Source organism: Podarcis gaigeae (assembly GCF_964106915.1).
Source record: "Podarcis gaigeae genome assembly, chromosome: 13".
NCBI classification, from domain to species: domain Eukaryota; kingdom Metazoa; phylum Chordata; class Lepidosauria; order Squamata; family Lacertidae; genus Podarcis; species Podarcis gaigeae.
Window position 1 is genome coordinate 1,477,700 of NC_139689.1, and position 27,010 is coordinate 1,504,709.

At 50.8% G+C, this 27,010-nt stretch overlaps 2 protein-coding genes across 4 annotated transcripts; both read left to right on the forward strand.

Moving 5' to 3' along the window:
- The first annotated feature begins 1,715 nt into the window (after positions 1 to 1,715).
- On the forward strand, positions 1,716 to 19,320 carry CHRNE (cholinergic receptor nicotinic epsilon subunit). 2 transcript variants are annotated; one of them, XM_083706820.1, is made up of 12 exons: positions 1,718 to 1,944; positions 2,659 to 2,798; positions 8,277 to 8,321; positions 8,601 to 8,710; positions 9,721 to 9,876; positions 10,537 to 10,640; positions 10,823 to 11,023; positions 13,113 to 13,227; positions 13,692 to 13,806; positions 14,637 to 14,850; positions 16,707 to 16,837; positions 18,880 to 19,320. In XM_083706820.1, exons 1-12 carry the CDS (start codon positions 1,896 to 1,898, stop codon positions 19,036 to 19,038), a joined length of 1,539 nt encoding a protein of 512 aa, XP_083562946.1. In that variant the 5' UTR covers positions 1,718 to 1,895; the 3' UTR covers positions 19,039 to 19,320. The 2 variants fall into 2 exon arrangements, with proteins under 2 accessions (XP_083562947.1, XP_083562946.1); XM_083706821.1 differs by lacking the exon at positions 9,721 to 9,876 and having other exon boundaries at positions 1,716 to 1,944.
- Positions 19,321 to 20,357: 1,037 nt separating this feature from the next.
- On the forward strand, positions 20,358 to 26,135 carry GP1BA (glycoprotein Ib platelet subunit alpha). Of its 2 annotated transcripts, none has more exons than XR_014557107.1 (2): positions 20,358 to 20,512; positions 25,970 to 26,135. XR_014557107.1 is itself a non-coding variant. In XM_083706896.1 (2 exons), exon 2 carries the CDS (start codon positions 21,650 to 21,652, stop codon positions 22,964 to 22,966), a length of 1,317 nt encoding a protein of 438 aa, XP_083563022.1. In that variant the 5' UTR covers positions 20,358 to 20,512; positions 21,648 to 21,649; the 3' UTR covers positions 22,967 to 23,022. The 2 variants fall into 2 exon arrangements, 1 of the variants encoding a protein (XP_083563022.1); XM_083706896.1 differs by lacking the exon at positions 25,970 to 26,135 and adding an exon at positions 21,648 to 23,022.
- The last annotated feature ends 875 nt before the right edge of the window (positions 26,136 to 27,010 follow it).

Sequence of the window (27,010 nt, forward strand, 5' to 3'; positions counted from 1 at the left end):
GGTTTAAAAGGCCGAGGGGAAATGGCCAGTAGCGTTTACGTGGGCAGTAGCCTTGAAACTGGCCTCTCTGTGTTCCCGGGGTTGGGCTAGATGAGCCTTGGGGGTCCCTTCCAATGCTACAATTCCCTGATTATATGGGGCCTCTGGGGAGATGGGCTTCAGCCTCAGAAGCAACTGCATTTCAGACCCAGCCGCCTTCGCCCTTCATATCCGGGGCTAAGAATGGGCCATTTATTATTAGATCCAGGAAGAGGCTTCACATTTTATCTGTGAGGAACAGACGGATCTGTGAGCAAGGAGGAGACCGGGGTGGGGGTGGGGGGAGGGGTCCCTTGGAAGGGAGCCCGGACTCCTGGGTCCTCCGAGAGGGGAGGGGAATCGAGTTGCTCGAAGTGGAGCGGGGAAGCAAGGCTTTCTGGGTCCTCTGGAGGTTAACAGTGGCCTCGCACTGTTGGCCCAATGAGCTCAGGATTGGCTACTCTGACCTCCAGCCTCTCTCCAGGGTTTCAGGGATGGTTTGGAGGCACCAGGATTCGCACCCACAACCTGCTGCATGCCAAGCAGGTGCCACAGAGTTATGGCCTTCTCCAAATTGGGGACGATATAGGGTTAGTCAGGACCCCTGGGATCATCAGGAAAAGAACTCAGCAATGGACTAAATGGGTGAGGAGGGGGCACCTGGGTGCCAGGACAAGAGTGCCTCTGAGAATATGCAGAGTGTTCTTCCCTGACTGCCTGGGATTATGGAACAGGGCTGCCAGCTGGATTTCATAGAATCCTAGAGCTGCGAAGTTGCAAGGGACTCCGGGGGGGTCATCCAGACCAACCCCTGACAGTGCAGGAACCACAGGCCTCCCTAAGCCTGAGCAGGTGTTGCAGGAATTTATGTACAGGTTGGGGGGGGTGTTGCCCCTCCAGCAGATATCATGCACATGCAGCCCACAATCACTGTTGTGACTTTTGTGACTTGTCCCTACAAAACACTTCATTGCAGTTTCTTCCTGTCTCTTCAAAGGGCCTTTGCTGCACGATACCAAATGTAAGAATTCACTGATAAATGGATCTCTGCACTGGCTCACTGGGCAAACTCCAGAAATGCATATAGACCTGTGAGCTCAGCTCCTCAGCAGCCCCTCTGCCTGAGGGATAATCCCTGGCCTCCTGATACCTGAGTGCCAGACAGGTAGCCATGCCAGAAAGAACAAACCCAGATGAAGGCAAAAGGGTGGGATGGACTTGGCTGGGAAACAGGGAAATGTAAATATCTCTTTTGTTACACTTGATGGGTGTTTGGTGGAGGGCAAGGGGAACCATGGGGCAGGGTCCAGGATGCTTTCATGATGTAACCGTGATGTATGAGTGATGTAGTTGGGGGGGGTGTAACACGGGGATTAGCAGCTAATAAAAGTTTGGGTTCTCTTTTGTTTGGGGCTTCCATCAGGTGGGAGTCCTGTCTCGACAATCTGGCTGCTGTTTTGCTCTTCTAATCCTGGCTGGGGTCCTTTTTTTTGTCCAAGGGAGCCCTCAGATTTCTCAGATAACACAGGCCAGGTGGGATGAGGCTGACTTAGGAAACTTTCAGCAAGGGCGAAGGACTGAGGTGCTTCTAACCTCCCAGCACTGCTCCATCGGGGCAGATCTACAAAGCAGCCGGCTCCTTTGAACCTTCTGGAGAAATTGGAGGTATCTGGAGGGCAGAGAGCTCAGCTTTCCTGAGTCCCCTTCTTCCCCTGCCCCAGAGATCTGTCCGGCAGCAGCCATATAATCCACAACAGGTGCAGGAAGTGAGCGGAGCTCTGAAAGCGAACACCCTTCCTTGGGAGCCCGAAGCGACCTCGAAATAACCTCAGGAAAAAGTCTGTGCTCTGGAGCCTGCCATTGAGGCGAGAGAAGCCATGGGGCGAGGAGTCTGGCTGGGGGCTCTCCTCTGCTGGGGGTCCTTCTGTAAGAAAGGGATGGGGGCTTCATGTGGGGGGGGAGAGAAGAGGGTCAGGCATAAAGGGGGAGCGGAGGTTTTGCAGGGAGGGGGCAGTTTTGTATCTATTTGAAGCAAGGTGGGGGGAATAGCAGGACTGTCCCATCGGAAGGGACCTCTGAAGGTCATTCAGCCCAACCCCCTGAGAAGCAGGGAGGCCAAATGGTTTTAGGGTTAAGTTCTTGCTCTCTTGGCTCAACTGGCTCATATTCTGTTTTCCCTGTTTAGGGAAGCTTTTAATGTTTGATGCATTACAGTATTTTAATATTTTGTTGGAAGCCGCCCAGAGTGGCTTTATACCCCAGATGTGCAGGATATAAATTTATTATTATTATTATTATTATTATGATGCCCCCACACAATTCCAAATACGAGAGCCCTCTTCAAATATTGGAAGGGCTGCTGCATGAAAGAGGGAGCAAGTTTGTTTTTCTCCTGCTCTGGAGGGCAGGACTCGAACCCGTGGCTTCGAGCTACAAGATTCTTACTAAACACCAGGAAGAACTTTCTGTGAGATGGAAGGTGGCGGTCTCTCCTCCCTTGGAGGTTTTTAAGCGGAGGTTGGGCGGCCATCTGCCATGTATGATCTAGCTGAGATTCCGGCGTTTCAGGGGGTTGGGCTAGATGACCCCTTGGGAGCCCCTTCCCCCTTTACAATTCTACGATCCTGTTCAATCCTCCAGGGCTGCTGGAGGCCAACGAGGACGTCCGCCTCTACAACCACCTTTTCGAAAACTACGACAAAAGGGCCCGCCCGGTGCGCAACGAGGGGGACGTGGTGGAGGTCAGCATCAAGATGACCCTAACCAACCTCATCTCCCTGGTAAGCTGGGCTGCGTGTTCCCCTCCCCAGACCCCCCCCCCAGCCCCCTATCCCGCTTTTAGGGGCTGCCATCCAGAGTCACTCGGATCGCTTTCTTCCCCCTCCCTGAATTTGTCCTGTCCTCTTTTAAAGCCATCCACTTTGATGGTCTGTAGTGATCAGATGGGATTACTCTGAGGAATTATAAAATATGCATCAAGCCATTGTGTCCGTGATGAAAGCATTGCGTTGACTGGGTTTGATTCATTGACAATAATTCCTGATCAAATCCTGCATCTCTGATTTCTCTACGCCTGACAGGCACATATCAGTATTCTGAAACACAGGCCAGTTGCTGTTTATGACCTTTGGGGTTTCCTAAAAGCATTCCTCCTTGTTTCCTATTTTATTTACTCTAGACTACTTGTTGTTGTTGAGTCGTTTAGTGGTGTCCGCCTTTTCGTGACCCCCTGGACCAGAGCACGGCAGGCCCTCCTGTCTTCCACTGCCTCCCGCAGTTTGGTCAGACTCATGTTTGTGGCTTCGAAGACACTATCCAACCATCTCATCCTCCGTTGCCCCCTTCTCCTTGTGCCCTCCATCTTTCCCAACATCAGGGTCTTTTCCAGGGAGTCTTCTCTTCTCATGAGGTGGCCAAAGTACTGGAGCCTCAGCTTCAGGATCTGTCCTTCCAGTGAGCACTCAGGGCTGATTTCCTTCAGAATGGAGAGGTTGGATCTTCTTGCAGTCCATGGGACTCTCCAGAGTCTCCTCCAGCACCAGAATTCAAAAGCATCAATTCTTCGGCGATCAGCCTTCCTTGTGGTCCAACTCTCACTTCCATACATCACAACTGGGAAAACCAGAGCTTGAACTATACGAACCTTTGTTGGCAAGGTGATGTCTCTACTTCTCAAGATGCTGTCTAGGCCTGTCATTGCCCTTCTCCCAAGAAGCAGGCGTCTTTTAATTTCGTGGCTGCTGTCACCATCTGCAGTGATCATTGAGCCCAAGAAAGTAAAATCTCTCACTGCCTCCATTTCTTCCCCTTCTATTTGCCAGGAGGTGATGGGACCAGTGGCCATGATCTTCGTTTTTTTGATGTTGAGCTTCAGACCATATTTTGCGCTCTCCTCTTTCACCCTCATTAAAAGGTTCTTTAATTCCTCCTCACTTTCTGCCATCAAGGTTGTGTCATCTGCATCTCTGAGGTTGTTGATATTTCTTCCGGCAATCTTAATTCCGGCTAGGGATTCATCCAGCCCAGCCTTTCGCATGATGAATTCTGCATATAAGTTAAATAAGCAGGGAGACAATATACAGCCTTGTCATACTCCTTTCCCAATTTTGAACCAATCAGTTGTTTCATATCCAGTTCTAACTGTAGCTTCTTGTCCCACATAGAGATTTCTCAGGAGACAGATCAGGTGATCTGGCACTCCCATTTCTTTAAGAACTTGCCATAGTTTGTTGTGGTCGACACAGTCAAAGGCTTTTGCATAGTCAATGAAGCAGTAGATGTCTTTCTGGAACTCTCTAGCTTTCTCCATAATCCAGCACATGTTTGCAATTTGGTCTCTGGTTCCTCTGCCTCTTCTAAATCCAGCTTGCACTTCTGGGAGTTCTCGGTCCACATACTGCTTGAGCCTTCCTTGTAGAATTTTAAGCATAACCTTGCTAGCGTGTGAAATGAGTGCAATTGTGCGGTAGTTGGAGCATTCTTTGGCACTGCCCTTCTTTGGGATTGGGATGTAGACTGATCTTCTCCAATCCTCTGGCCACTGCTGAGTTTTCCAAACTTGCTGGCATATTGAGTGTAGCACCTTAACAGAATCATCTTTAGAAATTTTAAATAGTTCAGCTGGAATACCATCACTTCCACTGGCCTTGTTATTTGCAGTGCTTTCTTTTTTTTTTTTAAATATTTTTATTGCTTTTAAGAAATACAGAAAAAAGAATAAAGAGTAGTTATGAGAAAATAGAATAGAAGAATAACAAATTTCCATATTCTTTTTCCATCCAATCTAAAGGACTTCCCCACATCCTCCAAACCCTGCGTTCCCTGTCTTATAAAGCATCAGCAATTTGTTAACTTATTTCAAAACTTATTGTATCTTCCATTTTATCATGTTCCCTAATTTCAATTTTACTGTAACCCAATTCTTATATGCTTTGTATTAAACACAATAAAGTTGTTTCATTATTTTACCTCTGAATTCTTGTGTCTTAATTTTCATTTCATTAACTTACATTTGCTGAAGCTAGAGTTTCCTGAAAAGTGCATTTTTTAACATTCATACAGCTTATGGTGTTTTTTCAAATAGTCCTTAAACTTTTCCCAGTCCTCCTCAATTGTTTCTTCTCCCACGTCTCGGATTCTGCCAGTCATTTCAGCCAATTCCATATAGTCCATCAACTGCGATTGCCATTCCTCCAGCGTGGGTAAATCTTGTGTCTTCCAATATTTTGCGATCAGGATCCTTGCTGCTGTGGTTGCATACATGAAAAAGGTTCTGTCCTTCTTAAGCACTCTCTGGTCCACCATGCCCAGAAGGAAGGCCTCTGGTTTCTTAGGTAAGGTAAGTCTCAGTACCTTTTTTAGTTCATTATGGATCATTTCCCAGAAGGCCTTCACTTTCGGGCAGGTCCACCAGAGATGAAAGAATGTCCCTTCCGCCTCTCCACATTTCCAACATTTGTTGTCAGACAGATGATATATCTTAGCTAGCTTGACTGGGGTCATGTACCACCGGTATACCATTTTCATAATATTTTCCTTCAAGGCAGTGCATGCCGTAAATTTCAAACCGGTGTTATTTGCAGTGCTTTCTAAGGCCCATTAGAACTGGACTACTATTCATGCTCAAATAGCTCTTTGTAGTTTTAATCTTTAACTTTGTCCCACATGGGGTTTTTGAAATCTGATTGGTTCTTACGAACCCTGTGTACAAAGTTCTTTTGTGAATAAAATGACCTGGGCTGGAGGGTGGAGACACATTATTATTGGCACCCCTCCCAGAGTCTTGCTGGTCAAGCCTTGTGTGTATTCTATTAATCAGAGTCCAACCCTTCCTTTGCTTTGGGAATGCCACAGTGGTCATCCCTGCCCCCTGTGGCAGGGAGTTCCACTGGTGAACGGGGGCAAACTTGATACTCAGGTTTCTGCCAGAAGGCCCCTCTCCCAGTTTATGACATAGTTATGAAAATTGTATGTTTTACTAAGGGTGTCATGGGTAAAATGGGGAACTTATATATATATAAAGGGAGTCATCTTTTGTCCGGGGTTTTATTTCTGTTTCTTCCATGTGGTGGTTTGAAGTTTTGTTGCAACAATAAAGATCAGGCCTATTGGCTGCTGTTTTGCTCCTGTTTTGCTGGAGTCTTTGTTTGACAATCCAGGTGAGCAGAGGGGTTTTCCTTTAACAACTCTGTGCTATGTGAAGAAATGTTTTATTCCTTTTTTAAGAAAAAAAAGCATTTTTATTGAGTTTTCTTTAACATAAATCAAACAAACAAAACATATACAGTAAAGGTCTATATTCTTATGCCCACTTATTTTTATTATGACAGTTCCCTCTCTTTTCTATGCATTACAAAATGAAATAAAAAACCTTTACCAATTTTTTTTTTAATGGAAAGAGAGAACTGCAGAGTTAGAAGGGACCTCCAGAGGCATCTAGTCCAACCCCCTGCAGGGCAGGAATTGCAGCTAAGGCCCCTGTAATAAATGAAAATCTGCCCTTTTCCCATTATGGGGGACACAAGAGCCCTTAGAGAGTCCTTTGCAGGTTCTCCATCAGTCGGAGAAAAGAACAGAGGCCAAGCAGAGAATATTGAGAAGCAAAGCAGCTAGTCTGATCTATATTGAACTGTTGCAACGGGGTGCTCCCCTCTCATGCAGGAAAGGAGGAGGACCCCGAACCAAGGTGTGCCCGCCTTTATATAGACATTTAAAATTGCCCGCCCTGGAGTCCAAGACCACCCCCAGATACATCATACCTACATCATAACATGTCCAGAGGAGGGCAACCCAAATGGTCAAAGGCCTGGAAACGATGCCTTATGAGGAACGGCTAAAGGAGCTGGGCATGTTTAGCCTGGAGAAGAGGAGGTTCAGGGGTGATATGATAGCCATGTTCAAATATATAAAAGGATGTCACATAGAGGAGGGAGAAAGGTTGTTTTCTGCTGCTCCAGAGAAGCGGACACGGAGCAATGGTTCCAAACTACAAGAAAGAAGATTCCACCTAAACATTAGGAAGAACTTCCTGACAGTAAGAGCTGTTCGACAGTGGAATTTGCTGCCAAGGAGTGTGGTGGAGTCTCCTTCTTTGGAGGTCTTTAAGCAGAGGCTTGACAACCATATGTCAGGAGTGCTCTGGTGCTGTTTCCTGCTTGGCAGGGGGTTGGACTCGATGGCCCTTGGGGTCTCTTCCAACTCTAGGATTCTATGATCACAGAAGGGGCATAGGGCAAGACCACCCCCAGATACATCATGCCTACACCACAGAAAGGGCGGTCTACAACAGAAATCTGAGTGCATTGTTTACCTCCTGTCTGGCAGGTTACCCGTTAATGCTTACTTGATTGGATACCCTGGGGAGCCTGGCCAGTCTTTTGTAATGCTTGGACTACTGCAATGTGCTCTACGTGGGGCTACCTTTGAAGGTGACCCAGAAACTACAACTAATCCAGAACGCGGCAGCAAGACTGGTGACTGGGAGCGGCCGCCGGGACCACATAACACCAGTCCTGAAAGACCTACATTGGCTCCCAGTACGTTTCCGAGCACAATTCAAAGTGTTGGTGCTGACCTTGAAAGCCCTAAACAGCCTCAAAGGCCCAGTAGACCTGAAGGAGCGTCTCCACCCCCATCGTTCTGCCTGGACACTGAGGTCCAGCTCCAAGGGCCTTCTGGCGGTTCCCTCCCTGCGAGAAGCCAAGTTACAGGGAACCAGGCAGAGGGCCTTCTCAGTGGTGGCACCCACCCTGTGGAACGCCCTCCCAGCAGATGTCAAAGAGAACAACAACTACCAGACTTTTAGAAGACATCTGAAGGCAGCCCTGTTTAGGGAAGCTTTTGGTGTTTGATGTATTGCAGTATTTTAATATTTTTTTTGGAAGCCGCCCAGAGTGGCTGGGGAAGCCCAGCCAGATGGGTGGGGTATAAATAATAAATTATTATTATTATTAATGATAAATACTTAGTTCCTGAGCCAGGTCACAGGCTCACCTTATTCCTACACAGACATACCCTTCAGACAGGATTTGTGAAGGAAAAGACAATAGGGAGGCTTTTCCATTTTCCTTGACCTTGCAGAGAAATCGTTTGGTCAGTTTGGGAGTCAAAATGGTATCGGGGCTGTTTTCCTGTGCTGCTCCAGACATGCGGCCCACACATCTATGTATGCGCTTGGTTGGTACATTAATGAACATTTATATTACATTATATATAACCTTAAATGTTTTATTTCACCCCACACCCTTTTCTCTCCTCAGAACGAGAAGGAAGAGACCCTGACCACCAACGTCTGGATTACACAGGTAAGTCTCAGGCTGCTTCTCCCCCTAGACGGCAGGGGCATTTGGGGCTTCCGGTCCCCAGAGAAGCCCTGGTGTGGGGAGCAGATTCTGGCTCGACATCAGGAAGAACTTTCTGGCAGTAAAAGCCGCTGGGATGGAAGGTGGCAGCCTCTCACTCCTCGGAGGTTTTTAAGCTGCCACGGATTCCTCAGCTGAGATTCCTGCATCACAAGGGGTTGGGATGGATGACCTTTGGGGACCCTTATTTGACCCTCCAGCTCTGTGCTTCTATGATCTCAGCAATGGTTAGATTACCGGCTGGAATACAAGAGCGAGGACTATGGCGGCATCCCGGCGCTTCAGGTCCCCGCAGACAAGGTCTGGCTTCCAGACATCGTCCTGGAAAACAAGTGAGTTTTTTAAAAAATGTATTTATATTAAAGATTTTATTAGTTTACAAAAGTATGTGCAATGTCTCTCTCTCCCCCCCTCCCCCCAAGTAACATTTTTTACAGATCAGCTTCATTTGTTGAGACATTCAGGGAAAGGGGTGGGGGGTCAGGTGGCAATGTTTCTATTATACTTAATATATGTGGGGTTTTGTTTCAGCGTCGCTTGTGCAGGTTCTGTGCTATTCACTTGTGTTCCTTAGAAAAACTAACCAATAAACTGAAACTGGTAAAAGGTAAAGGGACCCCTGACCATTAGGTCCAGTCACAGACGACTCTGGGGTTGCAGCGCTCATCTCGCTTTATTGGCCGAGGGAGCCGGCGTACAGCTTCCGGGTCATGTGGCCAGCAGGACTAAGCCGCTTCTGGCGAACCAGAGCAGCGCACGGAAATGCCGTTCACCTTCCCGCCAGAGCGGTACCTATTTATCTACTTGCACTTTGATGAGCTTTCGAACTGCTAGGTTGGCAGGAGCAGGGACCGAGCGACGGGAGCTCACCCCGTCGCGGGGATTCGAACCGCCGACCTTCTGATCAGCAAGTCCTAGGCTCTGAGGTTTAACCCACAGCGCCACCCACGTCCCAAACTGAAACTGACACGGGGGCAAATAGAAGAAGAAGCCTTCACCCTGGCATGGCTCCCCTTTATCACACACACAGCCCTACAAGACAACAACAAAAATCCACCAATGGCAAATCAGTATGGCTAGCCTGATCCAAAATACACACACACACCCCCCACTCACACATGAAAACAAAGACCACCACAGCCAAGCACAAACAAGTGAGTCTTGGGGGGGGGGCTGCATTCTCAGGGTGTGTGTGTGTGTGTGTGTGTGTGTGTTTGTGTGTGTTTGTGTGTGTGTGTGTGCCTGAGACCATTGGCTACTTGCTTGGAAAAGGAGACCTGGCCCTTCCTCGCCTTCCTCACCCCTGCTGCCCCCTTCCTTCTCTCTCTCTGCCCCCCTCCAGCATCGACGGAAATTTCGAGGTGGCTTACTTCTGCAACGTCCTGATCTACCCCGGGGGGTCCATCTTCTGGCTGCCGCCGGCCATCTTCCGCAGCACCTGTGCCATCGAAGTCACCTTCTTCCCCTTCGACTGGCAGAACTGCTCCCTCGTCTTCCGGTGAGAGCCTGGGGTGGGGAGCTCATGGTGAGGGGTTCGAAACACACGCTTGGACCCGCGCCCAGGAAACGCTGCCAAGGACTCCAGGTCAGGGGCTGGAGAAAGGGCAGCTGGGACCTGCATCACCCGAAGATGGATTTAGCTGTGATTCCTGCATTGTGCGGGGTTGGGCTGGATGACCTTTGAGAGTCCCTGTGGCGTGTGAAATACAGAGCAGTCAAATACAACACATTCCTAGAGTGGACATTAAAAGGAGGTGTCTGGACCAGTCAGTCGGAACTTTCTGTGTCCTCCTGGGCTGGGACAAACTTCCTCTACATGTGACCAGAGGTGGGTGTGTGACCTCACCTGTGCAGGTAACGAAAAACTCAGAGGAGACAGCCATCTCTCTCTATATGTAACAAATACTATGGGCAATATGGACAGATGCAAAATATATAGATTATGAAATAATATACGGTTGAAAATGTTGACAATTAGGACCCGGGAAGGGGATGGGGAAAGTCCTGAGATTCAGAGAAATCTCTCCATGGTACTGGGTTTTCTTACAAACTTATATTTGTAAAATCAAATAAAAACAATTTCCAAATAAGAATAAGAATACAGTAAGCTCATGGAAGACGCCACGAAAGCACAGCTTTGCCCTTCATCTCTCTCCAGGTCCCAATCGTACAACGCCAGGGAAGTGGTGCTTACATTTGGGGGCGACGACCAGACCGGGGACCCCGTGGAGCAGATTGTGATCGACCCAGAGGCTTTCACAGGTAGGGGACCGGCGTCAGCCTTGGAAGGGGGTGGGGGGAACCTTGGAGGGGCAGCGAGTCCATACCTGAAGACCCCCACCCTGCTTTCCGTCCTGAAGAGACGCTGGAGGCATCGCTTGCCCCCCAACCCACCCTCTGCTTCTCTCAGCCCCACTGCCATGCCCCCTTCTGTCTCCCCCCAGAGAACGGGGAGTGGGCCATTCAGCACCGTCCGGCCCGCAAGGTCCTGGCCCCCGTCTCTGGGGTGGAGGCCCCCGGCTTCTCGGAGATGCACTACTACCTCATCATCCAGCGCAAGCCCCTCTTCTACATCATCAACATCATCATCCCCTGCGTCCTCATCTCCTCCCTGGTGGTCCTGGTCTACTTCCTGCCTGCCGAATGTGAGTCGTCCCCCCCGGGGAGGGAAGGGGGGCAGGGTGAGGGAGGAGAGAGTTGGGAAGGGACCCCCAAAGGCCAACAGATGGCGGCTAACAGATTGAGGTGGAATCCTGACAAGACAGAGGTACTGTTTTTGGGGGACAGGAGGTGGGCAGGTGTGGAGGACTCCCTGGTCCTGAATGGGGTAACGGTGCCCCTGAAGGACCAGGTGCGCAGCCTGGGAGTCATTTTGGACTCACAGCTGTTCCCTGGAGGCGCAGGTCAGTTCTGTCTCCAGGGCGGCTTTCTACCAGCTCCATATGGTACACCGGCTGAGACCCTCCCTGCCTGCAGACTGTCTCACCAGAGTGGTGCATTAAGTGGTTATCTCTCGCTTGGACTACTGCAATGCACTCTACGTGGGGCTCCCTTTTAAGGTGACTCGGAAACTACAACTAATCCAGAATGCGGCAGCAAGACTGGTGACTGGGAGCGGCCGCCGAGACCACATAACACCGGTCTTGAAAGACCTACATTGGCTCCAAGTACGTTTCCGAGCACAATTCAAAGTGTTGGTGCTGACCTTGAAAGCCCTAAACGGCCTCGGTCCAGTATATCTGAAGGAGCGTCTCCTCCCCCATCGTTCTGCCCGGACACTGAGGTGCAGCTCCGAGGGCCTTCTGGCGGTTCCCTCACTGCGAGAGGCCAAGTTACAGGGAACCAGGCAGAGGGCCTTCTCGGTGGTGGCGCCCGCCCTGTGGAACGCCCTCCCACCAGATGTCAAAGCGATAAACATCTACCTGACATTCAGAAGACATCTTAAGGCAGTTCAGGGAAGCTTTTAATGTGTGACATTTTAGTGTATCTTTCATCTTTGTTGGAAGCCGCCCAGAGTGGCTGGGGAGACCCAGCCAGATGGGCGAGGTACAAATAATAAATTATTATTATAATTATATTATTATCCAGCCCCCTGAAATACAGGAATCACAGCTGAAGATTGCCTTCTCCAGACTCTGCTTAAGGAAGCAGTCCAACGGCTCCTTATCCTCAGAACCTTCTTCCAAATGTTTAGTTGGAATCTCTTTCCCGGCAACTTGAAGCCATGGGTTCGAGTCCTACCCTCCGGAGCAGCAGAAAACGAGCTTGCTCCATCCTTAATAATACAGTGGTACCTCGGGTTACAGACGCTTCAGGTTACAGACTCCGCTAACCCAGAAATAGTACCTTGTTAAGAACTTTGCTTCAGGGTGAGAACAGAAATCGTGCTCCGGCGGTGCAGCAGCAGTGGGAGGCCCCATTAGCTAAAGTGGTGCTTCAGGTTAAGAACATTTTCAGGTTAAGAACGGACCTCCGGAACGAATTAAGTACTTAACCCGAAGTACCACAATAATAATAATAATAATAATAATAATAATAATAATAATAATAATAATTTATTTATATCCTGCCCTTCCCAGCCGAAGCCGGGCTCAGAGCGGCTAACAGCAGTAAAAATAACACCGTTTACATAAAATCACAATCAGTTAATTGAAATACTTTCTAAAATCAATTCATTCTAAAATCAATTCAAAATCAAATTAAAGGCAACCATTGGGCTGTGCCTTGGCCAAAGGCCAGGCGGAACAGCTCCGTCTTGCAGGCCCTGTGAAAAGATGTCAGGTCCCGCAGGGCCCTAGTCTCTTGGGACAGAGCGTTCCACCAGATCGGAGCCACGGCCGAAAAGGCCCTGGCTGTGGTCGAGGCCAGCCTAACCTCCCTGTGGCCCGGGACCTCCATGGAGCAGACCTTGAGATATTTGAAGATGGCTGTCATCTCTCCTCTCAGTCTCCTCTTCTCCAGGCTAAACATAGCCAGGTCCTTCAACCGTTCCTCATCAGGCTTGGTTTCCAGACACCTTGATCATCTCAGTCACACCTCCCAGCTGGTAATAGCCCCCTTAAATTGTGGCGCTCCCAAAATTGGACGCAGGACTCTTAGCGGAGTCTCCCCAAGGCAGAACAGAGCAGGACTATTCCTTCTCTTGATCGGAACACAAGACTTCCGCTGACGCAGCCTAGAATCACATTCACCTTTTTTGCTGCTTCCTCACGCTGCTTGCTTTTTCCCGGGCAGCTGGAGGCCAGAAAATCACCGTCAGCATCTCTGTCCTGCTGGCCCAGACTGTCTTCTTGTTCCTCATCGCCCAGAAGGTTCCGGAGACCTCGCTCAGCGTCCCCCTGATCGGAAAGTGAGTCGTTCCCCCCCGCCGCCCGGCGGAACCAGGACTCCTGGGTTCTGGGGAGAGTGTTTGCCCATATGTGGGGAGCAGGGTGGGAATTTGTGTCATGGAGAGGTGGCAACTAGACCTAGTGGGATGGATTATGGAGGGGAGGGGGCTCAGGATGTCCTGGAAGCCCCACAACACAGACCCACACACTGGGAAGGGCCGCAGCTCCACTTTGCAAGCAGAAAGCCCCCGATTCCTCCATGTGGACTAGGAACTTGCATTGCTTTTAGGGGAAGGGCTCAGTGGGAGAGCCTCCCTGCCTTGCATGCAGAAAGGCACGAGATTTGAACCCCATGCCACACCTCCAGCTGGGGCTGGAGGGAGAAAGACCCTTTGCCTGAAACCCTGGGCTGTTGCTGATGCTGCCGGCCCGTGTCGACAACACTGACCTTAAATCAAGTTTCCTGTGTCCTTCTGTTGGGCAGGTACCTGCTCTTTGTGATGGTGGTGGCCACCCTGATCGTCACAAACTGCGTCATCGTCCTCAACGTCTCCCTGCGCAGCCCCAGCACCCACACCATGTCACAGCGGCTGAAACATGTGAGGATGAGGGAGGCTTCTGCCATTTGCCCAAGGAGGCCGGTGAAGCCAGCCCCACTCAGATCAGGGGCAATCCTGCACAAACCAAGCCCATGCAAGGGCATTTATAAAGCTTTATTTGGGGGGGGTCCTGCCAAAAAGTCCCCAATTGGGAAGGGCTCGGGATTTCTCAACTGGACCCCCTGCAGGCTCTGGTCCCCAACTTCCGTCTCTGGGGTTGGGGACTCTGGAGTCATTCCCAGACCGGCTGTTGTAATTTGAACCCAGGACATTAGAGGAAACATGAAAACTATTTGGCTTTCCAAAAAGCAGCCTGCTTCTTCGACAAGCCGAGCTCAGCGTCGTTCAGTCACGAAAATGATATCTGGTTTGAGTTCCTCGCAGCCCAAAACATGATGATGATGATGATGATGATGATGATGATGATGATGATGATTTATTTATACCCCAGCCATCTGGCTGGGTCTCCCCAGCCACCCTGGGCGACTTCCAACAAAGTATTATGTTGTATTATTTTATTGTTGTTAGCCGCTCTGAGCCCGGCTTCGGCTGGGGAGGGCGGGATATAAATAAAAAATTATTATTATTATTATTATTATTATTATTATTATTATTATTATTATTATTATTAAAATACAGTGGTCTCTTAAACATTAAGTTTCCCTAAACAGGGCTGCCTTCACCTCGCTGGAAAAAAAATGGCAAGAATTAAGCCTCACCCCCCCAAAAAAAAATTACAGGATGGTTGAAGTTGAGTTTGGAACCGACAGGTCCAAACAGGTCCTAAGAGAACGCCGCCCCCTCCCGTCTCCTGTCTCCCCCCATCCCAGGTCTTCTTGGAGCTCCTTCCACGCTACCTGGGCTCCAGCTTGGAGCCAGCGGAAGAAGACCCCTGGGACGCCCCCCGCCCTCGACGGCGCAGCTCCTTTGGGGTGATCCTGAAGGCGGAGGAGTATATCTTGAAGAAGCCACGAAGCGAGATCCTCTTTGAGCGCCAGGGACAGCGCCACGGGCTCCAGAGAGTGCCGGGATACAGCACGGCTTGTGAGTTCCCGGGGGGGGGGAATCTGGGGGTCACGGGTGGGCAGGAAGGGGGCAAAGGGCTGCTGGTGGAGACGCCCCAGCTCTCCTAGAATCACACAATCAGCAGGGACCCTCAAGGGTCATCTAGTCCAACCCCCCAGGAATCTCGGCTAAAGCATCCCCGACAGGTGCCCCCCCCCCCCAGATTCTGTTTAAAATTCTCCAAGGAAGGAGAGTCCCAGGAAATCTGTTTCTCGGTCGAATGGCTCTCACTGTCAGAAAGTTAGTTTAGTTGGAATCATTAGAAGCCCTGGGTTCAAGTCCTCCCCTTCATTTATTCCCCCCCCAATATTTTTTTCTTATTTTCTTTACACAGTCATTCTTACATTACATCAATCGACATATAAACCTTTTCCCTTCTGCCCAGCTTGCAGCTTCCCTCCTCCCTTCAGCTGGTATCCCTTTATCAAACCCACTCGCGTATTTAACTTTTTACATCTTATCTACATTGTAGGGATAACGTCAGTCCTGCTGGTGTCTTTGAATTTTCACAGTTATCCTTTAAGTATACAATAAATTTACTCCAATTGCCCTGGAATTTCGGATCCCGAATCCTGCTGGTCAGTTTGGCTAAGTCCACACAATCCATCATTTCCGCCTGCCACTCCACAATAGCAGGTGTTTCTTGTGATTTCCAGTTTTGGGCCAACAAAGAACTCGCAGCAGCTGTGGTGTAGAAAAATAGTCTTTGGTCTGATTTCTTAATCTCCTTTTCCATCAAGCCAAGCCAAAAATCTTCTGGGCTTGCTCTCTCTTCAATGGAGCAGCCCTTCAGATATTTGAATATGGCTCCCGTATCTTCTCTCGGTCTCCCCTTCTCCAGGCTAAACATCCCTCAAGCGGATCCAGGCCCTCTTCTGCCCACCTTCCAGCTTGTCTATTTTTTCCTTTTTAAATTTATTTATTTGGTTTCCCAAATTAAAATTTTACAGCCATGTATCCAACACGAATCATAAAAACCAAGAAATCTCCTGGACTTCCAGCCTCCCCTTTGCAGGTCCTATTATTATTATTAATAATTTGTATAATTCTTATTAAAGAATTAAACAAAACATATTATCCAAAAACATGTCATCCTTAAGTCCCCCCCCCCATTTTCCTCCCTTGCCCCACCCTCCCAAACAACCCCCCCCTTCCTGCAGTCTTTGGTTTCTTTTTATATACTGTTCTCTGCATGTTACAAAAACATATAAATCCTTAAATTGTTTAACTGATTATTGTCGATAAAAAGTTTGTGTTTATTCAAAACCTGCCAAGGAGTCCAGTTCACTTTGTTGCATCTTCAAATACTTTGCAAAGGATTCCCTTTCCTCTTTAAAGTCACAGTTATCCTTGTCTTGTGGCTTGTGTTTCAATTTTGCCAGCTCTGCATAGTCCATCAGTTTTTCTTTCCATGATTCTTTAGTTGGAATTTCTTCAGTCTTCCATCCTTGTGCTATTAGGACTTTTGCAGCCGTTGTCGCATACATGAGGATGTTTTTTAGTTTTTCTGGCAGATCTTTCCCTACAATCCCTAACAGTGGAACATTTTCTTCAATTCATTATATATCATTTCCCAAATTTTTTTTAATTGCATTACAATCCCACCACATATGATAAAATGTCCTGTTATTAATCCTTTCCTCCCACATCTTTGATGGTAACCCAAATTCCATTGTGTCCAGAATTCAGCCTTGTAGTTTAAGGTTGTCAACCTGGTGTGCAACATCTTTCTTTGGCGAAGGAGGAGTTGTGAGATGTGCATGAGTGTGCAAAGTTGTGCGTCACCACGTTTGGCAAGCTCTTAAGCTTTTATTCCTCTCCCCCCCCCCCCGCAGACGGCCTGGACGTGGGGGGGACCAGCACTCTCTACAAGAACCTGGCCAGTCTGGCCCCCGAAATCAAGGAGTGTGTGGACGCCTGCAACTTCATTGCTGAGAGCACCAGGGAACAGAGCGCCGACAGTGCGGTGAGCCCCCGTCTTTCCTCCAAACCTCCCGCCCAATGGACATGTTGGGAGAGGACCTGGGAGAGACCAGGGTTCGAATCCCACCACTTCCTTGGCCAGGGAGGACCTTGGCCCAGTTGCTGCCTCCCGAACTCACTTTCCTTGCAGGGTTGTCGTGAGAATAGCAGGGGGAGTTGGGGTAACCCTATGCAAAGTGCTTTTTTCCTTCTAAAAAATATGTTTGGGATTGGGGGGCAACTCCCATCTCTTGCGGGGGCACAATTAGTGCCAGTGCCTTCCATCAAGAGTTTGGGTGTAATCTTCAATACCTCCCTCTCCATGGAGGCGCAGATTGCAGCTATAACAAAGGTGGCATTTTTTCATCTCTTCCAAGCTAAGCAGTTGGCTCCTTACCTCTCTCGCCCTGACCTAGCCACTGTGATCCACGCAATGGTCACATCCAGGCTTGACTACTGTAATTCGCTCTATGCGGGGCTGCCCTTGAAGCTGTCCCAGAAACTCCAGCGGGTACAGAATGCTGCCTCGAGGCTCCTCACGGGGTCTCTGCCATGGGAGCATATTCACCCAGTGCTTTTCCAGCTGCATTAGCTCCCGGTGGAGTACAGGGTCAGGTTTAAGGTGCTGGTTTTGACCTTTAAAGCCCTATGCGGCCTAGGACCCTCGTACCTACGGGACCGCCTCTTCTGGTATGCCCCATGGAGGACCTTATGGTCTTCAAACAAAAACATCTTGGAGGTCCCAGGCCACAGGGATGTTAGGCTGGCCTCAACCAGAGCCAGGGCCTTTTCAGTACTGGCCCCAACTTGGTGGAACGCTCTGTCCCAAGAGACTAGGGCCCTGCGGGACTTGACATCTTCCCATAGGGTCTGCAAGACAGAGCTCTTCCACCAGGCCTCTGGCCAAGGCACAGCCTGACCCCCTCCTTCTGTAATCTTCATAGAACTCTAACCCAAAGGTTGCCATTAATTTGATTTTGAATTGATTTTAAAATGAATTGATTTTAGAATGCTGTGTTACTTTTATTGTTGTTAACCACTCTGAGCCCAGCTTTGGCTGGGGAGGGCGGGATATAATATAAATATAAATATAAATATAAATATAAATATAAATATAAATATAAATATTTAGGGGTACTCTCGTTTTGACTCAAGAAAATCACCATTTCATAGTGCAAATTGGGAAGAATAAATACAGTAAATGGACAAAAGTACAAAGATTCGCAAAACGTTTAGGGGTTCAGGATCCCCCCAGAAAAGAAGCACTGCCTATTTGCCACCCTTGAGCTCAAGGAGGAAAATAAAAAGGGCACACAAATGTATTAAATAAAGTAAACTCCTCTCAGTCTCAGCCAGGATTGTATTCCAGCATCTTCTGGGTGGCAAAATCTAGAACTGTAGAGGCGGAAGGGACCCTGAGGATCATCCATCCCACCCCCCTGCATGGCAGGAATAAACAGCTATCCCATCGGGGGATCGAACCTGCAACTTTGGCATAATCAGTACCGCGCTCTAACTGACAGAGCTATCCAGGCTGCATTTGAGGCCTGGTGCCTATTAGGGGATTGGTAAAGGTAAAGGTAAAGGAACCCCTAACCATTAGGTCCAGTCGTGGCCGACTCTGGGGTTGTGGCGCTCATCTCGCTTTATTGTCCAAGGGAGCCGGCGTACAGCTTCCGGGTCATGTGGCCAGCAGGACTAAGCCGCTTCTGGTGAACCAGAGCAGCACACGGAAACGCCGTTTACCTTCCCGCCGGAGTGGTACCTCTTTATCTACTTGCACTTTGACGTGCTTTCGAACTGCTAGGTTGGCAGGAGCAGGGACCGAGCAACGGGAGCTCACCCCATCATTGCAGGGATTCGAACCGCCAACCTTCGGATCAGCAAGTCCTAGGCTCTGTGGTTTAACCCACAGCGCCACCCGCGTCCCTATTAGGGGATTGGAGGCCCCCCCAAATGTCTCTCCTGCCCTCCCCCCCACCTTCAGGGCCTGCCCCCCTCCACAGGCAGCCCTCTGACCCCCGCCCTGCTTCTCTCTCCCTGCAGGAGATGGAAAACTGGGTGCTGATTGGGAAGGTGATTGACAAGATGTGCTTCTGGGCGGCCATGGCTCTCTTTGCCATCGGCACCCTCGCCATCTTCGCCATGGGGCAACTCAACGCCGCGCCAAGCAACCCCTTCCCGGGAGAGGAGCTCCAGGAGTAGGAGCACTGCGCATGAATCAGCCCCGGAGTGTGTGTGGCACAGGGAGCTCCTCTCTGTGGTTTCGGTGGGACCTCTGGAGTCTCCAAGCTGCTTGACCTGAGTTTTGTGTCCTGCATCCCAACAAGCAGGTCTGAACAGGGGTTTTTTCTGAGGTTCTCGGAAGGTCTGCCCTCACCAAACCCGGATGTAGACATGATAAGCTGTCTCTGCAAAGCAGACCCGGTAGTGTGCGATTGCAAAGTCTGCGCATGTTTGCAGAGGCCCGATAAAAGATAATGTGACCAGTGTTGTGCTACTTTGAAACATACACACACACACATACCCTTTCTGTGCTGGCCTCTGCAACTTCCTTGCAAATGCCTCATGTGTCCTGTCTTTCCATCTACGGCCACCTCTGGATAGAATCCTAGAATTGGAAGGGGCCCCCCAGGGGTCATCCAGCCCAATCTGTGCAACGCAGGAATCGCACCTCAAGCACCATTGACAGGTCTCTTCAGTGTCTCTTCAAAAACCTCCAAGGTCATCTGTTTCAATGTCAAACAGCTCTTGCAATCAGAAAGCCCTTCCTTGTGTTTCATAGTAATCTCCTTTCTTGTTATTTGAAGCCATGGGTTCGAGTCCTGCCCTCCAGAGCAGCAGAAAACAAGCTTGTTCCCTCTTCTATTTCCTCCCAGTCTCCTCTTTCCCAGGCTAAACATCCCCAGATCCTTCAACCATTCCTCATCAGGCTTAGTTTCCACACCCTTCATCCTCTTGGTCTTTATCCTCTGCACACCTTCCAGCATGTCAGTATCCTCCTTAAATTGGGGCCCCCAGAACTGGACACAGGATTCTAGAAGCCCGTGTCTTTTCTTCTTTGCAGTGGAATAATTTTGAACCCTGGTTCAGGAGTGAGGCTGCCGCTGCCTCATTCATTTCTCACTTTATTCATTTCACAAAACCTATATACGCCACTTGACTGTAATAAAAGAAAAGGAGGCTCGGAGAGGTTTGCAAAAAGAGGTAAAACGAGGAAATCGAGAGAGAGAAATTCACGGCCGCGCTTTAAAAGGTACAAAAGATGAAAGCGCTGAAACTATTTTACACTCGTCTCAGTTTTCTAAGCGACTGGGGACAGGCTTGCCTGTTGTTAGCAGGTGCTGAAAATGCAGGGAAGGCGCCTTCTGGATCTCAAGAGGCAGGGAGTTCCGCAGGGCAGCCGCTGCCACACGAAACCCCAGTTGACGGGAGCCCTAATCTGGTGCTGGCAGACTTGGGTTCAGTTCCTCTCCTAGGAAACTCCCAGTCTTGTCTTTTGCTTGGGGAGGGCGCTGGAAGGGGAGGCGGGCGGTGGGGGCTCAGGAAGCCACAGAGGGTCTTCCGCTGCTCAGGGCGCAGGAGATTGGGCTGTGGGTTCGAGTCAGGGCGCCAGAGAGCGAGCGAGCGAGCAAGCGAGCAAGGCGTTGAGTGGGACCAGGAGAAGCACAGGAGGAAGGTAAGATTGGGGGGGTGGAAGACATTAATTTTTTTGCGGAGGGGAGGGAGTTCTGCTGGAAGACCCCATGGTTTGCTCTTGCCAACCCGGCCGGAAAAGCAGCGGGCAAGCTTTTGGGTGCAACAGAATTCCTCGTCAGGCTGGAACGAGAAGGGGAAACCATGTTCTTGGCTGTGGCGAGAAAGTTTGTGGTTCGCACGCTGGAGAATGGGGTGCTTGTTCTGCAGTCAGGATCGATTGATTGATTGATTAATTGATTGATTGATTACCCAGCCTTCATCCTAAGGTCCCAGGACGCATCAAAACACAATATAATTAAAAACGACTTTAAGTAACTGAACCACCACAGAAATAAGTCGGGTCATAAAAAAATAGCCCTCGAGTGTCAAAAGAAGTCAAGCCAGAGAACGAGAGTCTTCGGCAAGGCGACGCTCCTTAGGCAGGGAGTTCCACAGGTCAGGGTCGCCACAGAGAAAGCAGGCCCCCTCCCCCCAGAATGTCACCCCCCACCAAGGCTCCAAGGAGAGAGGGAATCCCGAGGGGCCCCCTCTGCTCCCCTCAGCACTTGGGAGGGTCTGGAGGGAGTGAGAGGGGTCTTTCAGGTGTTTGGGGGTCGTGAATACTTCAGGGCTTGGAACCTCAGTGTGAGCATCTTGAACTGGGCCCGGAAATGAAACGGGCAACCAGCGCTGCTGTTTTGAAACAGAGGTGATGGAAGGTGATTGTGGCCCTGGAAAGGCACCCAAGGGTCATCTAGTCCAACCCCCTTTGATGCAGGAACTTGAACTGAAGCATCCAGGACAGATGGGCCCCCAATGGTCAGGGATGATGGGAGTTGTAGTCTGGCAAGAGCGGGAGGAGGGGGGCACAATTTCCCCACCCCTCCTGGGGCAGAAGAAATTCGTTAAATCCAGCTTCGTCTCTCCTCGCCAGAAGAGGAGGCTCGCTTCCCCCCTTCAGGGATTCCCCTTATTCCGGCTGTTGGGTGTCAAGCCTCCTGGGGCTTCCCACTGGAATTAAGAGGTAAGCCCAGGGGCCTGAAGACGCCCCCCCAATTATATTCTTCTGGGTGCCCAAGCCCCCCTGGAGTTGGCTCCTCTGTGACTGCCTGCCTTCCTCTCTCCCGCCTCCCCAGCGATGCTGCCTTGCGCCCTGCGCCTCCTTCTGGCGACCCTGGTGGCTGTGGCCGGAGCCCCCCCGGAGGCCGCGCCGCCCTGCGAGTCCGAGATGAACAAGATCAAGGACCTGCTGCAGGTGAGCTGCGCGGGGCGGGGGCTGAGCAGCGTCCCCCCCGGGCTGCCCACGGACACGGGCATCTTGCTGCTGGGCTCCAACCGCCTGAGCCGCGTCTCGCTGGCCTCCTTCCAGCACCTGAGCGCGCTGGTGGAGCTCGACCTGTCCAACAACAGCCTGAGCGCCCTGGACACCGGCGGCGCCTCGCTGCCCGGCCTCCAGCAGCTCGACCTGTCGCACAACGGCCTGCAGAGCCTGCCCGCCTTGCACGGGATGCCCGCGCTGAAGCGCCTGGCCCTGGCGCACAACGCGCTCTCGCGGCTGCCGGCGGGGGGATTCCGCGCCCTGCGCGCCCTGGAGGATCTGGAGCTGCAGGGCAACGGGATCCGGGATCTGCCCGAGGGAGCCTTCCAGGGGCTGCAGAAGCTGAGGGACCTGGACCTGGCCGACAACCTGCTGGAGGAGCTGCCCGGGGGGCTGCTGGCCGGGCTGGGCAACCTCGAGATCCTGCGCCTGGAGAGGAACCGGCTGCAGAGGGTGCCCGACGGCTTCTTCCCCGAGGAGAACTACTTCGCCTACCTGTACCTGGCGGGGAACCCCTGGCTGTGCGACTGCGCGCTGGTCTACCTGCGCGACTACATCCTGGAGTACGAGACCAGCGTGTATACTCGCGTGCAAGGCCCCGGGAAGGAGATCACCGAGAACAAGCCCGAGAGCGTGGAGTGCCAGGCGCCCGCGCCCGAGAAGGGGCGCCCCGTCATGCACTTCCAGGCGCACTGCCAGGGCCCCGAGGGAGACAGCGACGGGGGCCAAGGGGAAGGGGGCGCCGCCACCCCTGAGCCCCACGACACTGTCCACACGACACTGGTCTCCAGCACCGCCGCGCCGGCCACGCGTGTCCGCACCCCACCCTCCACCGCCGCGCCGACCACGAGTATCCGCACCCCACCCTCCACCGCCGTGCCGACCACGAGTGTCCGCACCCCACCCTCCACCGCCGCGCCGACCACGAGTGTCCGCACCCCACCCTCCACCGCCGCACCGACCACGAGTATCCGCACCCCACCCTCCACCGCCGCGCCGACCACGAGTGTCCGCACCCCACCCTCCACCGCCGCGCCGACCACGAGTGTCCGCACCCCACCCTCCACCGCCGCGCCGACCACGAGTGTCCGCACCCCACCCTCCACCGACGACCACGCGTGTATTTGTCTATGCTAATCTTATACTGAGTCTTGCCCTTGCATGTCTGCTTATGCTAATCTTGTACCAAGGGCTTGTCTGGGCATGTTTGCCAAGGCTAACCCCTCCCCTTTTGTGACATAACAAAAAAAATTCCTTCCAGTAGCACCTTAAAGACCAACTAAGTCAGTTCTTGGTATGAGCTTTCGTGTGCATGCACACTTCTTCAGATACACTGAAACAGAAGTTTCCAGACCCTTCTATATAGTGAGAAGGTGGGGAGGGGTATTACTCAGAAGGCTGGTGGGAATGGGTGATTGGCAGATAGCTGTGATGAGCCTGTTGACGACTCTTAACGACTGCAATAGGTCTTACAGGAAAAAGCAAGGGGTGAGAAGGTGAAAAGTGGCTTTGTCATGTATAATGAGATAAGAATCCAAGGTCTTTGTTCAGACCAGGTTTCTCCATGGTTTTAAGTTTGGTGATAAGTTGCAATTCAGCAGCTTCTCTTTCCAGTCTATTTCTGAAATTCCTTTGTAGTAAAACAGCTACTTTGAGATCTTGTATAGAATGTCCTGGGAGATTGAAGTGTTCTCCTACTGGTTTCTCTGTCTTGTGATACCTGATGTCCGATTTATGTCCGTTTATTCTTTGGCGTAAGGTCTGGCCTGTTTGTCCAATATAGAGAGCTGAAGGACACTGTTGGCATTTGATGGCATACACAATGTTAGACGATGAGCAATTAAATAGTCCCAAGATGGTATGTGTGATGTTGTTGGGGCCAGTAATGGTGTTGTCCGGGTGTATGTGGCAGCAAAGTTGGCATCTGGGTTTATTGCAGGCTCTGGTGCCAGTGTCCGTGTTAGGTCTGGTTGTAGTATTATTGTGGGTTAGGAGTTGTTTAAGACTGGGTGGCTGTCTGTAGGCAATGAAAGGTCTTCCTCCCAGAGTTTGAGAAAGAGAACTGTCATTGTCCAGGAGAGGTTGTAGATCTCTGATGATGATAGAAGGGTCTGGAAACTTCTGTTTCAGTGTATCTGAAGAAGTGTGCATGCACACGAAAGCTCATACCAAGAACTGACTTAGTTGGTCTTTAAGGTGCTACTGGAAGGAATTTTTTTTGTTTTGACTATGGCAGACCAACACGGCTACCTATCTGTAACTGGAACTTTTGTGACATGTCAGTGATGCTGTACAAACTGTATTCTGGGATATGGTGGGAAAGTTTTAAAAGTCTTTGTCGCCCCATCCTCGGGGTTCAAAATTTGCTCTTTGAACCTATTGCGCAATAAACTTTGGTCTACAGCTGTTTGCTCCGGTTGGCTGGACTCCTTCCTTTATTCTGCAGGGACCCGGGGCTCTGCCCAACCAGCTGGGGAACTGAGCAGCCTCGCACCCAGATTTTTCCATAACATGATGGAAGAATTGTAGCCCTGGAAAGGCACCCGAGGGTCATCTAGTCCAACCCGCTGAGATGCAGGAACTTGAACTGAAGCATCCCTGACAGATGGGCCCCCAATGGTCAGGGATGATGGGAGTTGTAGTCCAGCAAGAGCGGGAGGAGGGGCACTATTTTCCCACCCCTCCTGGGGCAGAAGAGATTCGTTAAATCCAGATTTGTCTCTCCTCGCCAGAAGAGGAGGCCCGCTTTCCCCTTAGTCCCAGTGCAGGGAGTCCCCTTACTTACTCCGGCCTTGGGTTTCAAGCATCCTGGGGCTTCCCACTGGAATTAAGAGGTAAGCCCAGGAGCCTGAAGACCCCCCCCCTGACTCCCCAGGAGACCAGCCTGTGTTTCTGGGTCCCCCCCCCCCAGAGGCACCTCAAAGCCATTTCCCTCGGGGTTTCTGCTTGGAAGGTCACAATCCAGCCGAGCTGAATTTGGGGCGCATCTGGACATTTCAGGTTCCATCCAGTTTGGCGAACAGCATCAGCCCAAAGGAAAGTGTTTGCGTGCGTCAGAGAGAGAGAGAGCGACGAGGAAACCTCCCTAACTGGGAATCGCTTGCAAACTGGTATTCGACATCCTCCTTCATTTGAAAATAAAAATAGATTATCTCATGTGAATGTATGGAATGAACTGCAGCCGCAGGATTTGAAAGATGATTGTAGCCAGGGGCAACCCCTTACAGGAGCAGAGGTGTTTAGAAAATAATCACATGTCACACACCAATTAAATACAAACCTGCAAGGAAACTAACAGAATATGAAAAGATGGCAATAAGAGATAGCATGACGACTAAAGGGATCAATTCCCCTTTCATACAAATGTCCAGAACAATTGTGGAAGGAAGTTTGTCAATGAGGTGTCTCCGATTACAGCTCAGGCAATCCAAACAACCCCAGCTTTAGCCTTACTTAATTGATATACTTCAGAACTGTTCTGTTTGAGGACATTCCCACCACATATGTTCGTATGTACCTCTAAACTGACAACCTCTCCCAACGTAACAGGGCATCATTTGGCTTCATATCTCTTACGCGCCTCAGTGTTAAAACATCCACACGGACTACCAGCGAGTCCCACTCCCAAGGAGAACAGATTAGTCTCTGTGGATGTTGAGTTGGCCTGTGTGATGGCCTGGGAATCGGATTCGGAGGCTGAACCTGAGGGATCCCAGCCTGCACAGGATTCCCCGCCTCCAGAACCAGCTGAGCTGGGGCTGGGACTTGAGCCTGAAGGGTCCTCACCTGTGCTGGATCCTCAGGTGCAGGCATCAGCAGAGTCTGTTCTGGAGGTGATGGAGGACCCATTGCCTGCAGGTGCTCCACTCTCAGCCCCCTCAGGGGAAGCTGAGGTTGCCTCTGGGTCCGGTAATCCTCCTGTCTCTCCTGAGCTGCAGAGGCTCAGGGCAGAGAGGCGGAGGGAACTAAGTTCCCGCAGGAGGAGGACTCGCCTCCAGGCCAGGAGAGGTGAGTCACCTGTGGACTGGGGCTGCCCTTTGCCTCGGGGCAGATAAAGCCGGCCAGCCCCAGCCCCAAGTTGCGGGAGCAACATTGTTGGTTGCTAGTTCCTGCCTGAACCCTGTCCTGCTTTCCTGCCAGAGCTCCTGACCCCACCCGACTCCCCGCCTTGGACCCAGCTACAGCTTTGACGGACAGTCTCCATACTGCACCATCAACCTCAGACTGGACTCAGACCTCGCCTCTCGGTTAGCCCCCGGGACCAGCACAGCCTGTAGGAAACTGGGAGGTGGCAATGGGAAGAACCTTGAGCACCTCACAATGGCCCAATCAGCCCAGGCCCAGCCACTGGTATGGGTGTGTACATTGCAATGCTTTTTAGGATGTGTTCTGTAGACCGAGGCCAAAACTGTCTCTCCCAACCTGGCTCCTGCCCCTCTCCTCATAGAAATGGGTCCCCATGAGTCATCTAGATCAACCCCCTTCAAGGCAGGAATCTCCCTGTTCGGTCCGTTCCATGTGACCGGTCCCAATCCTCTTTTGTTCACATTGAACACCAGCTGGAGGCTCCTCCCTTCAGACGACGCTCTGGTCTCCGGCTCCTCTTAGAATTGCGGAATCCTAGAATCCTAGAGTTGGAAGAGACCCCAAGGGCCATCGAGTCCAACCCCCTGCCAAGCAGGAAACCCCATCAGGGCACTCCTGACATATGGTTGTCAAGCCTCTGCTTAAAGACCTCCAAAGGAGACTCCACCACACTCCTTGGCAGCAAATTCCACTGTCAAACTGCTCTTACTGTCAGGAAGTTCTTCCTAATGTTTAGGTGGAATCTTCTTTCTTGTAGTTTGGACCCATTGCTCCGTGTCCGCTTCTCTGGAGCAGCAGAAAACAACCTTTCTCCCTCCTCTATGACTTGTGACATCCTTTTATATATTTGAACATGGCTATCATATCACCCCTTAACCTCCTCTTCTCCAGGCTAAACATGCCCAGCTCCCTTAGCCGTTCCTCATAAGGCATCGTTTCCAGGCCTTTGACCATTTGGGTTGCCCTCCTCTGGACACATTCCAGTTTGTCAGTGTCCTTCTTGAACTGTGGTGCCCAGAACTGGACACAGTACTCCAGGTGAGGTCTGACCAGAGCAGAATACAGTGGCACTATTACTTCCCTTGATCTAGATGC

Coding starts and splice junctions, on each gene's coding strand:
- GP1BA (XM_083706896.1), top strand. CDS start 21,650: ATGCTGCCTTGCGCCCTGCGCCTCCTTCTGGCGACCCTGGTGGCTGTG.
- CHRNE (XM_083706820.1), top strand. CDS start 1,896: ATGGGGCGAGGAGTCTGGCTGGGGGCTCTCCTCTGCTGGGGGTCCTTC. Junction 2,799..8,276: donor TAACCAACCTCATCTCCCTG/GTAAGCTGGGCT, acceptor TTCTCTCCTCAG/AACGAGAAGGAAGAGACCCT. Junction 11,024..13,112: donor CTACTTCCTGCCTGCCGAAT/GTGAGTCGTCCC, acceptor TTTCCCGGGCAG/CTGGAGGCCAGAAAATCACC.